Source organism: Coffea arabica, chromosome 6c (assembly GCF_036785885.1).
Source record: "Coffea arabica cultivar ET-39 chromosome 6c, Coffea Arabica ET-39 HiFi, whole genome shotgun sequence".
NCBI classification, from domain to species: Eukaryota; Viridiplantae; Streptophyta; class Magnoliopsida; order Gentianales; family Rubiaceae; genus Coffea; species Coffea arabica.
The window spans coordinates 2,387,998-2,402,327 of NC_092320.1; the positions used below are offsets into that span (position 1 = coordinate 2,387,998).

At 38.1% G+C, this 14,330-nt stretch overlaps 3 protein-coding genes across 4 annotated transcripts; 2 read left to right on the forward strand and 1 right to left on the reverse strand.

The window, feature by feature from the left end:
- The first annotated feature begins 2,352 nt into the window (after positions 1 to 2,352).
- On the forward strand, positions 2,353 to 5,145 carry LOC113691752 (transcription factor MYB1-like). Its single transcript, XM_027210050.2, has 2 exons — positions 2,353 to 3,032; positions 3,657 to 5,145. Exons 1-2 carry the CDS (start codon positions 2,687 to 2,689, stop codon positions 4,520 to 4,522), a joined length of 1,212 nt encoding a protein of 403 aa, XP_027065851.1. The 5' UTR covers positions 2,353 to 2,686; the 3' UTR covers positions 4,523 to 5,145.
- Positions 5,146 to 8,540: 3,395 nt separating this feature from the next.
- On the forward strand, positions 8,541 to 11,284 carry LOC113692556 (uncharacterized). 2 transcript variants are annotated; one of them, XM_072051927.1, is made up of 3 exons: positions 8,541 to 8,976; positions 9,127 to 9,825; positions 10,772 to 11,284. In XM_072051927.1, exons 2-3 carry the CDS (start codon positions 9,404 to 9,406, stop codon positions 11,010 to 11,012), a joined length of 663 nt encoding a protein of 220 aa, XP_071908028.1. In that variant the 5' UTR covers positions 8,541 to 8,976; positions 9,127 to 9,403; the 3' UTR covers positions 11,013 to 11,284. The 2 variants fall into 2 exon arrangements, with proteins under 2 accessions (XP_071908028.1, XP_027066777.1); XM_027210976.2 differs by having other exon boundaries at positions 8,541 to 9,825.
- Positions 11,285 to 11,662: 378 nt separating this feature from the next.
- LOC113692057 (mitochondrial import inner membrane translocase subunit TIM10-like) lies at positions 11,663 to 13,518 on the reverse strand. The gene is made up of 5 exons (XM_027210397.2): positions 13,317 to 13,518; positions 13,145 to 13,197; positions 12,755 to 12,793; positions 12,534 to 12,603; positions 11,663 to 11,996 (listed from the first exon to the last, which is right to left on the reverse strand). Exons 1-5 carry the CDS (start codon positions 13,356 to 13,358, stop codon positions 11,946 to 11,948), a joined length of 255 nt encoding a protein of 84 aa, XP_027066198.1. The 5' UTR covers positions 13,359 to 13,518; the 3' UTR covers positions 11,663 to 11,945.
- Between the last annotated feature and the right edge of the window lie 812 nt (positions 13,519 to 14,330).

Genomic DNA, 14,330 nt, shown 5'->3' on the forward strand with positions numbered 1-14,330 from the left:
TTTTTATATTAATTTTTATAGTACTTAATTCAAATTTTTATATTCGTATTATTCAATTATTAAATAATAAGTAATTTTGTGACATAGAGTATAAATGAAAAAAATTGGTAATTGAGTTTATTGAACATTATAAATAAATATTTAAAACTAATGATGGGTACAAAGAGTGGTATAAATTGATAACTTAGTTTGCAAAAATGAATTTAAATGAGTTTGCAAAAAGTTAAAATAAATGAGTTATAAATGGGTAATTGGGTTACCCAATTCATTTTTTGACTTACCCATTTATACCCATCTAATTAAATGGGTATAAATGAGTTGACTCACTTATACCCATTATCCATTTTACCCAACCCAAACCCGCCCAATCACCCATTTTGACACCTCTAGTTATTAGTAGTGATGATGACGAACAAGAATTAGAATTGGGAATGACTGCTGACTAGCATTACACTCTATCTCATCGATTGGTCAAGTAATTCACGCGTGTAACTTTGAGATTTTTTCTTCTTTTTTGGGTTTGGTTGTCGTGTAATTATTTTTATTTTGGGTTGGTGAAGTTGGTGGTTTTAAAGGCCGGTGGAGTTGAGGAACAAGAAGCAAACTACGTAGCGTTGCAGGGGTTGAAATGGTTGAAAAGGAGATCCCCAAATAAACAATTAGTTCTCATCGTCAACGTCCATTTGCATATTTTCTTTTTTTCCCTTATCTTCTTCTTTGTTTATTTATTTATTTATTTATTTTTTTGGAGTAAGGAATGGGAGGAATGGTTGCAGTTGTTAAGGAGCTGTTTTCAGAAAATAATTGGAAAAACCAACTTAAAATAGAAATTGTCGCCTTTCTCTTTAGTAGGGTTGATCCTTTATGTTTAATTCTCCCGGTGTGGGCTTCACAGACAATATATGATTGTTGTTAAAGTTTGGGAAATTTTTTTATTTAAAAAGAATAAAAACAGTTGCATCTTTTCTTTTCTCCCCTGTTTTTGGACCACCCACAATTTTTTTTTATTTTTTAGCATAAACGGAAAGTTTTGAATTTGATACCTCTTACTTACACTCATTTTCTATGCCACCCAACTCATTCCTTCTCCCAACCGCCCACCGGTTTAGATATTGAACTTTCATGAAAAAAATATATTTTGTCTTTTTAATTTTTTAATGTGATCAAATGAGGAAAACTCAAAGAAATTGCTTAGTTATTAGCATGAGGAAACTACGTAAAAACTTTGTTAATACCCACTGCCTATTTATTGGTCGTAGATAAAAGTAAACAGCTAGAAATATTTTTTTTTATATTAGTGTTAAGGGCACACTTAATGGGTGTGCAATTTAAAATAATTATTAATTTTTATGAATATATTAATTTTAGTTTTACAAAATTAAATTTCATATAAGTTTTTCATGAAAATTGCAATTTATTAGTAATTTTTTCTTTAATACAATTATAGTTAATTTGACAGTTATAATATTTCAAGGGAGTTATGTAAGACTACATTAGCAAATGTGATTAGATGATGAGGGTAAAAATTAATTTTTAAGACAAAATTAGGAGCTCAATAAAGGATACAAAATATTTATCCGAACTGCCACATCTCTCCCTTTAGGACTTGCAAGTCCTCTCACTCACAATAAATAAATAAATAAATAAATAAAGACATTACCTTTCCAATCACATTTCAACAAAAACAATAATTTGGTTAAATCATTTTTTAAACAAATAAAAAGGAAAAATGTTATAGTATCATGGTACCTTAAAACAAAGCCAAGATAAATTAAGTCCCCTAAGAGAGACAGGAGCCTTGTATATAATAGTAACGCAAGCTTGTGAATTTTGAAGGGACTCAAGTCTCGAGCAAACCATAAAGTGATGCCCCAACCCAGGCTCTGTTTGGATTGTAAATTATTTGAGATATTTTTACTGTAGCACTTTTTTGTAATGTGATGTATGTGAGATAAAAAGATAATTGAGAAGATAAAAATATGCGTTGGAAATTGTAATGATAATGTAAGCAAATAAATTTTGACTAATAATTCTCTATCCAAACAAACCCATTAATTTCTTTGAAATCACAGCTTTTTCTTTTTTTAATAAAAAATTTAGATAAGTTCGATTTTAATCACAAGTCAAAATATATCTTTAAAATCATAAATTATTTATAAATACTTTTGCAAAAATCATCCATCATCACAATTCTTATATTAAATACACACTCTATTTTTATTTTTTTTTTTGGCGTAAAAAAAGTGGCCCGTCTCGGAGAAAAAAAGGAGCAGCTGTACAATTGTCTTATTTTATGCAAGACACCGACACGATGGTGATTAAAGATTGTCCTCAAACCCAGCGATACTTATAGGCGTATTAGTCAGGGGGCTGTGAAGCCTATGTTGGACTCTAAACCTCTTCCTTTTCTCTGTTTGAACTCTTACCATCGGAAAACCCCAAAAAGAAGAAAAAAAAGGTGACTAAAGATTTACAGTACCGGTGAAAAGTAAAAACGGAAACCACGAGGCCGCTTGAAAAGTTTTGCCCGCACTTTTGTTCACGCCTACTGTAAAACATTCCTGCAAACGCAGTTGGGTGGCGGTCTGCAGCTCGCCGCTGACGACGTGTTCGTGCTTTCAATTTAACTCAATAAAATTGGTACTTCTCTTTTGGGGAAAACTTGGATAAAGAAATATACACCGAGATGCAAGTTGTAACCGCTAATGACGGCAGCGCCAATGTCATCACGTCGGAAAAGCGAGGCTCCGACGACGGGGAGGATGGCGTGGTGCTGATTGCGGATGGCAGTGGAAGCGGCGGTGCCGGCGGAAGTAGTAGAAGCAGCCAAGCTAACAGTAAGAAGTCACTGGACCGAGTCAAAGGACCGTGGTCGCAAGAAGAGGACGCGATATTGGGTCGACTTGTGAGCAATTTTGGGGCGAGGAATTGGAGCCTCATTGCCCGTGGAATTCCCGGTAGATCGGGCAAGTCTTGTCGCCTTCGCTGGTGTAATCAGCTGGACCCAGCCGTTAAGCGCAAACCTTTCACCGGTAAGTTTTCCAATTCCACTTCTTTCTACTACTATTAGAGTTCTCAGTTTTCGTACATTTGACCGCAGGAACGTTACAACAGAAGTCTGCCTCCAATTGTGGTTTTGTATGTTTCTTCATTTTGTTCTTTTGTTTTTTTTTTTCCTCTCAATCTGTGGTCTTGGATATAATTCAATTTCTGGGCTTAATTAGCTCGTTATACGTTACAGTCTGAGAATAAGTACTTACAGGTGCTTTAATTTGCTTCCCTTATAGTTCTGGGCGTAAGACGATTCTTTGAACTGTTGGATGCCATGTTCGTTTTCCTCTTCTAAGCGGCTGCTTGTATAGGTTCAAATGTTGGTGCATTATTCATCTTCCATGAGTTCCGTATATGTTCAGTCAATCCTGTTATTGCTACTAATTTGTTCATTCTTTGACTTGAAAATGTGTACTGGATTTCCTTAGATCCTAAGCGTTGCCTGTCCCCATGTCTGTATATGGACTTATACTCCTATTCGTGCTAGTACTAAGTAGAACAGTTTGTGCATCCTTCTCAACTGTCTTTCTTCCTAGATAAGAGCTGCAATCTTTTATCCTTTTCCTAGAGGATGATGAGGTTGATAAAACCATCAATTGTGGCAGATGAAGAGGATAGCATTATTCTACAGGCCCATGCTATCCATGGCAACAAATGGGCATCCATTGCACGGCTTTTGCCGGGAAGAACTGACAATGCAATTAAGAATCACTGGAATTCTACCCTGAGGCGCCGTTGCATGGAATCTGACAAGTTTAAATTTGATTCCAGCCAGGTGATGGAAGATGCTAGTGCCGAAAAATCTAAAGCATCATCCAACGAGACTCTATCATGTGGAGATGTCAACTCATCAAAGTCCTTGGACGGTAAGGATGTTAGCTCTAAGGAAAAGATGGATGATGAGCAGCATGAGATTAGTACTCAAACTGACTATCAATGCAGTTCTGAAGCAGGAGACCCTCCTTCCTTGTTCCGGCCTGTGGCTCGGATTAGTGCTTTTAGTGTTTATAGTTCCTTGGAAGTCTTCGAAACCTCATTGCCAAGTGCAAGGCTGGCTCACTTTGAAGGAACACTGGATCCAGTATTAAAATCTGATAGTGGGATGAGCAAATTGTTTCAAGCAGCTTATGGTGATCAACTGATCCCTCATCAATGTGGCCACTGTTGCTTTGCAAGTTCTGGTACAGCGGAATCCAGGACCTCATTTTTAGGGCCTGAATTTGTTGACTATGCAGAGCCTCCATCCTTCCCAAGCCACGAATTAGCCACATTAGCTGCTGATATCAGTAATGTTGCGTGGTGCAAAAGTGGGTTAAAAAATAACAGTGTGGAAAATGCAGCTAATAGCGTAATGTCTAGTAGATCTCACTTGCAAATCAGAGCTCCTGAAGGGAGTAGAATGTATGACAGTTTGGAAGATCGGAAATGCAGATTAATGGGCATGATGACTGAACCTGTGACAAGCCCGTGAAGCAGGAGGACTCAGCTGATAGATGGTAATGTTGGAGGTCGAATTTGATTTGCTGACTGCATGACAATCTTCAATGGAATTTGAAGAATAAAAGGAGCTAGAATGTGGTTGAAATAAGCCTGCAGAAAAACTCATAAGATTAATCTCATGAATAAGAACTGCCCCTTAAAGAAGCACCCAGAGGAAGTGGTCTGCATGTGACTTGTTTGAGTCGGAAGAGAAGATGATGTACTGATTAGCAACGTTATTCATGATACTGGAGAAAGCTTTTTTCTGATGTAGTGCCACTGATTCTAAGGATTGGCTTCTTTGCCTAATGTGTTATTCTTTGCCTGGGTGGTATGTGATGAAAGATATGGTGAAAAAGTGCCTCCTTTGTCTCTTTTTAGCTCCTGTTTGCTTTCGTATTTCCTATTCTTTTCCTGACACCTGGTGTAGTTACAATTTGAGAACGTGGAGCAGTTTTATTTTCCTATAATTTAATGTTTCCTTCTCTGAAGCACAGGCTAATAATCTTACTTGTCCAGAAGAGTTTCACCATGTAAAGACAAGTATGCTAACTCTGATTTTATATTCCTTCTTTGTTCCTTTATGGTAATTTTCATGCTCCCTTTTTTTTCCCCTGTAGGTTTGAGCTTCATTTAGTTGATTGTTGTTTTTCTTTTCTCCCACCTGAGTTGCCCTGTGCACGTGCAACCCTAGACAAAGAGGATCAGTTTGGAGTCACTTTTTGTGGCTATCTTCTTCAAAATCACAGCAAGCACGGATGCTTCTAACACTATTCTGGATACTTGTATTTTTCTTCTCAATTTTGTCATCTCAATCTAAAGTTCAAACATGTAGCATCCAACATCAATGAGAAGGCCCTCAATATATGGGAAATCTGAAGCTGGTGGTGCTAAACATGTTCTTAAGTTTATCTAGGAGCATGAGTTTCCATTTTTTGCAATGATGCTTGAATTCCTGATGGTGTTGATAGGTTTCCCTTGTATCCTGTAGAGCTGGTGGTTTCTTGTTTGACAAACCACCCAACTGTAGCACTTTGGTCATTAACAGATTTTTTCCCCTCTCTTTTATTCATTGTAGTCTTTCTGGCTTAGGCAGGAAACTATACCATAGCGGTAAAAACTTCAATCGTTTTTAGTAGCAGTATCAAAATAAATTGAGGTCGAGGTAATGGCAAGTACTTCTCCAGCAGATTGTGTATTTTGCATGGAGGGCCAGGACTGGTTTTGTATGTGAAGGTGATGATCATCTGCTTTCTCCTCCTGAAGTTCTTGTAGAACAGGCAGAGAAGGCAAGCGTCGCCTTATCTCTAAGGCAGAGGCAAGAACTTGAAACTGCAGGCTTCATCGAGAGGCATCCTCCACCAGAGCAGTGGATTAAGGTCATGGAGCTCCTGGTACAGCGGGTGCAGGTGGGCTAACATAAGACAAATGGGGGGCGACGGAAAGGAGGGTTCTGAGCGAACCTGGGATTTGCAAGCAACGATACTGCTGAATTGAGGGGCATTTTTAAGGGATTAAAGTTAGCATGGGACCAGGGGAACAGAAGTGTCATTTGGGAGATGGATTCTAAAGCGAGCTTGGCACTTTATAGAGGAAGTGGAAATTACATCTCCACATTTCAATTCAGTGAAGCAAATCAAAGAATTTCCGAGCAAGGATTGGACGTGAAGACTCCAGCATGTCTGGAGAGAAGACGGTAGAAGTGCTGACTGGTTAGCTAGAGCAAGATTGCAGCCACAAACCAACTCTATTCACTCGGGTGAACCTCCAACGGCTAGAGCTGATGTTCAGGGGATAGCCATCCCAGTTTGCTTGAAGGTTTAAGTGGCCTCGTGACACTCCTCAGAACCCAGAAAATTAATAAATATTTAAATTGAGATCAATGAATGCGTCAAGCAGAATATGTGGCAGGAGATTATATATCCGTCTGTACTGATCTTTCTAGAGTGTCGTATCACCGAAGTGCTTCCATTCGATGTGAGAAAATTGTTGGCATATTTGTCCTATTGCTTCGGGATTCCTTTGTTGCTTGAACCTTTGATCTCACTCTCAACGTGGGAGTGAAGCTTTTAGGTGGTGTTTCACATGCATCAGTGCTGGAGATTTGATGCGGAGAGGTTGTGTAGTTAGCCAACCAAGCTTCTCTCCATACCAAGTCTGAATAAATTTTGGAAAGGAATTCTTGTATTTTGTCCCTCATATGCTATAGCTTCAGCGTCTAAAATTCAGGAAGCTGGCACATTGAGTTTGCTCATGAGCCGCACTGTTGATCCAAAGAAATTGATAAGTTTGCAACTGATGATGCAAAGTTCAGTTGCATGACATCATGAACCAGTGGACCCAAATCAGGTCATTTGTCTTCCATCCATCCTACACAACTCATTAATATTGAAATACTAGTACTAGTATTCAAAGAGTCATTTTTTCTCAAGAACGCACCACCTGTCCCGGGCTTCCAAACGGCCCTGCATGCATCTCTGCACATTATTTTTCTGGGAAAGTGGAAACAATACGTAATGTTAATTTTTTCAGTAGAGAAGAGACGGCAGAGTGGGTGGGGTCGTGGGACCCATGCATGGATGGATGGCTTTTAAGATGTTCACGCAAAGGTCCTTACCTGTACCACCTCCCATTGCGTATGGTGCAACGTCAGTCGTCAGTTGACGGCACTTTTATGGGTGACCGGAGGTGGGCCAACATCGGATACGGTCAATGCTCGTTGTTGCCTGGATTGGGATTGCCATGCACTGCGTCGGACATGTACTCGGTATAATTGTTGTATTTGTGCGTGCGATTTTGTCTTGTCATTGTACAAATACGTTATGTACAAATTTCTATTATATGAATACATCATAATGTTCTATTTAATATATATTAAATGTTTTATTTGTATATACTACTTTTATTATGAATATAATAACTAATGTAATTGTACATCAAATAATATTATATAAAAAGTACAATAATAGAATCCAACCATTTCAAACTCCGATAGTACTAGTCCTCTCTTCACTGTACCGGTCTTGAATCCTAGATTGTAGACCACCGGCTCGCTTGGTTTTGTTTTTTTTAGTCTATTATCATCATCTACACTTATTTTAACTTCTAATCCTACTCTAACCTATACAAGAGAGGTGATCCAACAGGGTCACGAAAATTTGATCGAAAACTAAACCACTATTGGATCATACGGGTGCATTGAGCACTCATATGAATTTAAGAGAAATCACGTTAAGTAACAATTTTGAAAGGAGATAAACTTTGAACTCTTGACCTCCTATTCCACCAGACTTGTGGTGGGTTGATGATGTATGGCATTTTTACAAATTACAATAACTGGTGTGTTACTTGCGTAGCGTCGAGCACAAGAACGAGTTCGCAAAATTATCACATAGCCATGTAGCTGGCGAGTTAGCCACGTGAGGGAAACTTAGGACTTGTTTAGATTACAATTTTTTGAAGTTTTTATACAATATGTACTATAGTGATTTAATATATATATATAAGGTAAAAAGATGATTGAAAAATATGTTCACGAAAACGTAGAAATTTTTTGGTGAAAATCGACCTTCCAAAGAAGCCTTAAATCCTTCCCTGAGCGCAAGTCTTGCATTCCAAATTCAAAATTTCATATGTGACCGCAGGATTTTAGAACAAGGCAGCATTTTCTTGCGTAAATAACCGGGAACAAGGGCAAAAAAAAGAAGAAAACTTCTAGCTATTTCCTTTTTCTCGCTTGGTCAATAATCTTTGAGCCATCACAGGACTTCAGCGGACGAGGGAAAGAACAATCGCAGCGGGTTGAAGACTTCTTATCAGGTCAAGTCCTCTTAAAATGACACTCGGAAACTCTTTTACTTGGAGGGAAGGAGCAATTTCTGACAAAATACACGTGTTTGTCCCAAATGAATACAGCAATAGGAGTATAGGATACGTGGGAGCGCGCTGCAGCGCTTGACATGTTATCACTAATACTTTTTTTTTTCTCTTTTGAATTGAGGGTGGTGTTATCACTAATACTCACCTAGCACTCATCAATACACTCAAGTTAAAACTCCTTATCACCATCCCAATCACCAAGAAACGGCATCCCCAATCTTATCACCAATTAAATTCTTGTTAACGGCCATTATTGATTGCTCAAAGAATCCCCAAACATTCCAAACTAGTTTTCTGGTACCAAAATGTTTCCGCTACCTCACTCCGTCTCGATCATCGCCTCTGCCTCCGAAACTGAATTAAGGCACTCAAAAGCCGAAACTAAGGGCCAAAAGTACTTTGGTTAAGAACTTGGAAATGGAAGGGGTCATGAATCATGGTATCGTCCTTTATTGCACATCAATGTACAGGGCGAGCAAACGCACACAGAAAATCCAAAAAAAAAATGATGGAAATAAAGAAAAGAAAAGAAAAGAAAAGCGCTAGACTTGAGTCTTCCTTTTATCGGTCAGATTCCCGTACTGCTTTTTTCTCCTTAAACCCTTTATTCTATTTTTCTGAGAGATTTCCTTGGCGCTTCTCAGAATTCTTAAACCCGCACCTACACAAACACCCACGCACTCATATTCATTCCCTCTCTCTCTCAATGATTTTCAGGTAAATAACATGAAAGGGAAGTGGAAAGAGGTCACCTAATCCGTCACCCTCCGTTTCTATACGTCTCTCTGTGGGTGTGTGTGTGTGTATATATACACTATCGATTCATCAACCAAAGTCCTAACATGGGCATTGCACGTTGAAAGGCCTTCCAAAAGCCTCAATTTCGAAGGCATTATTATTAATGCTTCTTCTCACTGGCCCTCGTATTAGAGAGTGGTAGTATCTGTTTCTGGGTAATTTGCAATTGTGTATTGTGACGGCGACTATTGTCCAGATGCCTCACGTGGATTTAGAATTCGGCTATGGCGGTGGTGACTCAAGCAGCGATGATGACAGCAGCATTTGTTTCTCTGATGCTGAAGAGGGGTCTTCTTCTTCACAATTTTACTCAGTCGCTGACGGGGATGGGTCTCATGATGATGACCAGATTATTATGGAGGCGATGGAGTCCCGGAGAGTGTCATCTGTAGCTGAGTCCGACTGCTCGGTGGATATAGAAAGTAGGGTTCTTGAGACGGTTACTAAGTTAAATTTGCGAATGCAAGAAAGAGATTGCAGGATTTGTCATCTCAGTTTGGAAAGTAGTAGCGGCACCGATTCTGGGATTCCAATTGAATTGGGCTGTTCTTGTAAGGATGATTTGGCTGCTGCACATAAGCATTGTGCTGAGACTTGGTTCAAGATCAAAGGAAATAAGTGAGTGATTCTGTGGTTTTTTAATTTCCCCTTCTTCTTCTTCATTTTTCCCTAGGGGTTATTCGGTGATTTTGTGCGTCATGCATAGTCTCCTGAAGTTTGAAGGATGTGGTTAATTTATTTGTTTCTTTAAAGTGTTTCGGTTAATCTGAGCATTTTCTTTTGCTTGCTGTCACATCCCTTGTTTCTTGGTCATCGGAGCTCTATGACTTGTACCAATTTGATGCATCAGGAGCTTGAGTTCCTATTGTTAGCTTTATTTAGCGTCTGAAGCTTTTTACTCGGTAGTCGGCACTTTATTCGTCAGAAAGACAAGTTTCTTAGGTGTAGCGTAGAAGGTTGGTTTGTTTTTAGGAGGATGGAGATGCCATAATGTGTAGTTAGTGGAAGGAAAAGTTGGCTAAAGTTCATACAGAATAAAGAGAGGGAAAGAAAAAATAAGCAAAGCAGGTGGCACCTATTGGTCGGATTTTTATTTACACCGACAATCTCCTCTGATTCCGTCTTTAATGAAATTAGCTTGCATGTATTTTGCCTTTGATTTTCCCGATTCGTCATCAAAAGTCCAAAATTTTATCTTCATGCCTTCGTTCGTTTCTTTTATCTTGCAGAAAACTTAATGGTAGTTGCTGTCCCTTCCGAACGTATAATTTTTTTTTACCACACTCGGTTGCCTCTTTCGGTCACCCGGAGGGTGGATTTTTACATGTAGGACTAGTCAAGGGTCAGTAGTCTGTTGTTTGTTATTTTTTGATAATTCTTTCATGACAACACCCTTCCTAGTTCCATAACTGCGTTCTTGTGCAGTGCCACTTCCCTGAATCTACACCATGGTCGTGGTGTTTATCATCTCCCAGTCTCTTTTACCGTGTAACAATAATATGGTAGCTTTTGCTTTCGGCTTTGCAGTTGAAAACCTTTGACTGGTTTTAATATTTTGCCACAGGATCTGTGAAATATGTAATTCGATTGCTCGGAATGTCGTTGGCGCAAGTGATGTGGAGTCGAGGCAACAGAGCAATGACACCAACTCTGTGGCCACAAATGCAGCATCAGAGCCAGGGGAATCTGCCGCAGAAGAAACTCGACCAACTTGTCTTGACGGCCGTTTCCTAAATTTCATCCTTGCTTGCATGGTGTTTGCTTTTGTCTTATCTTGGCTCTTTCATTTTAACGTCCATTCGTAAATCTTTGGATAAAGAGAGAGTTTCTGCAGATGGGGGGCAATTTGAATGTGGCTCCAACGAGATTTGAGGGCAGTTTTAGGATTTCCTGAAGTTTTACTAAGCCCCTGTTAATAATCTTAATACATATTGTTTGTGTTTTGCTTTAATTTTTTTTTTTTTTTTTGCTGGCACTCGATCGGCAAAGACCCAATGCATGCACTAATGGAATCCTCTGTCTAATATTTTGTATTTACTTTCCTATTCAATACAAAACTACATAATTTCATTTATTATATCTGCTGACGTGACACATAAAAAAAAAAAAGCTATTTAACTGCCTTATACTTCTTCTCTCTTCCTTTTTGGATTTTCACTTTAAGTCCTGGGACTAAATAATAGAAATAGATAGTATTAACGTTTTGAGGATCCCGTCATGGAGACCCTTTTTCGGACAAGGGGTTATTAGATTGCACGTAGCCATTTGAGAAGTATTAACGTTTTGTAAGAGACGGGCAGAAAGCAGAAAATGTGCCCAGAACATCTGTTATGCTTTTCCGTACAATGAGCCTCCATTGCCAGAAGAGAAACTACCTCAACCTGGCACAGTGCACCTAAGGGCACATAATACCAGAACGCATTCCAGCATGTAAACAGTTGACTTGTTCATCACATAGGAAACTGCTCAATCAAATTTTTTTTTTTCCCTTTGGCAAACAAAATATGCATGCAGCCCTTTTCGACATCATTCGTTTCTCAAATACCAACAACTCTAGTCTTACAATTCTTTTGTTCTCATACAAACGAAAATTAAAAATAATCTCCTTTGGCGCCAAAAAATTGGCATCCCTTATGGAATCAGAGTCATAAAAATATGATGATATCCAAAAATGCGAAAATGGCAAACGCCTAGCTTTGCTCTGCCATGAGTTCTCATTTGAGGCAAAAAAGGTTCCTTCACATTGGACCTTGATTGTTACCGAGCAATTGCCCAACTAGATTAGTCACCTGCATAAAGAACGAAAAAGATAAGAATATGATTTGACCAATTACAAAAACGATTTTCTTCCCATTCTAATGAACATAGGAAGGGTTAGCTTCCACTGCTAACTAATAAGTTTTAAACTCTGTCACTTCTTAGTTCTAAGTAACGCGTTTGCTGAGAGAACCTTCTTGAGATGGCAATTCTAGAAGCTTTGAAATACAATCTTAAGTATCTTTTCTCAAGTAGCTGTTTTTTCTCAATTTTTCAGCTACCCAACCCAGTAACTTTTCGATGTACAGGCTTAAAAACTTAAGAATGGGGGACCAGCCACAGACAAACCAAAGCTGATATCTTGCTCAGCCTCCTCTCCCACAGTAAGTTCATTCAAAAAAACTGACCAAGCTACTAGACTGAAGTTCTCATGGCATGAACACAACTCTAGAATATCCCCAAGCAATTCAAAATCTTCACTCCCGACTCATAATTATCTGTAGGTAAATCCAAAATTTTCAGACTGCTCTTAACTGTGCAAAGGTTGCATACGAAAATGTGGTATTCACCTGCCAATATTTCGAAACACAACGATCAATGCAACTGTTTTCACCCATGTTCAACTCGGGTTCCTTGTACCTGAAAACATGTTAACTTAGATTTCAACAGGCATAATTCCTGGTTACTATATATCCTACGTACAACATGATTTGCGGGTTTTATAGTGGCTGGGGGATAAACATCCTCCATTTTTGAAACTCAAAAGTAGGAAAATACGAAATAACAATACCTGTTCTCGACACACTTGCTAAAACAGGTTTGAGTAAGCCTGAAACAAACAATTGAACGATGAGGGAACAGAATCAAGAAAAGCTACACATTAACGAGAAGCAACAACAATTAACAACAGAATCCCAGATCATCTCCAGGTTTCACTTACTTTTATATAAAAATTAGGAGCTCCAGACAAAAGATATACATATAGCTAAGAAGCAATTATAGCAGTATGAAATTACAGAAAGAAAAAATAATAATGATAACAATACCAAACAGAATAATAAGTATAGCAGAACAAAGCTCAAAAGTAAAATGTGAGCAATTAAAGAAAATTTAAGCAATAACAATAAGGCGGTTACAGTATGACATGGTAGACTTGTGGTAGAGTTATTTGTGAGCTTACTTGTTGAATAACTCGACTCTGTACTCCATCTCTTTCTCCGCCATCCCAAAAATCTGAGAAAAAAAATCATTCAAAACAAATATTATTATCAACTATCAAGCGAAAATGACGATAAAATAAGAGAGGCCAAGAAATCCAAGCAGATACTATAATCAATGGTTATGAAATGGACCTGTTCTTTCTCCAGTGCGGAGGAGGGCTTGTTGGCCGCCATTAGATCTGATGGAAATATCCAAATAATACAGAAAACGGCAACTAAACGAAGACTGGAAATAACCTAAGAACTGGGAAAGATGAGCCCTGACACACAACAAAGCTTCAAGTATGGCCAAACAAACAATTCGCAAAGTCAAGAGGGATCTAGGGCAAATTTCGGGTCAAGCGGTCATACGAAATTACAAATAGGGAAACTCACACAATTAGCCCACACTTGTTACGCCTTTTTGTCCTTCACTTTTAATACGATCAAAATTCGTCCCACCATATTAAAGGTGCACTATTTTTTAGTCTCGAACCAATTCAGCCCTCTTTTTTTTTTTTGGTTGGGGAAATATTACAAGCCTATCATGTGATGTAATTTCAAGGATAACAAAGGCATAGCATACCCATTTTACCCAAATGCATAACATCTATCAGTATCAATACTAGCATTAGCAATCAGAAAGAAGGTTTATTTCTTATATTTGAACAAAGCAATAAAAAATTTGGATGATTTTGACCAAAAACCCTATATAGTATCAAGAGAAGTGTTAAAGAAAAGGGAAGAAATAATATTCTAGGTAAAAGTGGAAAATGAGGACTAAAGTTACGAGTTAAATAATAAGCAAAGATATGTCAAATATTAAAAGACACATATAAATTGAAAAAAAAAAAAAAAAGGAAGTAAGAAAAGAACACATAAAACTAGAGAAAGGGGCGTGATGCTTATTTCATTGCTTGTTTTTTAATAAAAATATAGTGTGATGCCTATTTTACCTCTAAAACTATTATTTTTAACCAATAAACGGACTAAGATCTTAATATAAAAGTAGTAGTCTGTTTCATTTTTGTAAGGGATCAGTTTGCATGATTTTGAAAGTAAGGGGTGTAAATGCTATATATGCAATATAAAAGGGACTAATTTAGTGATTTTCCCAAAATATGTTGAAGACCAAGAAGCTGTTTGCGCCGCTCCTGATCAACGGTA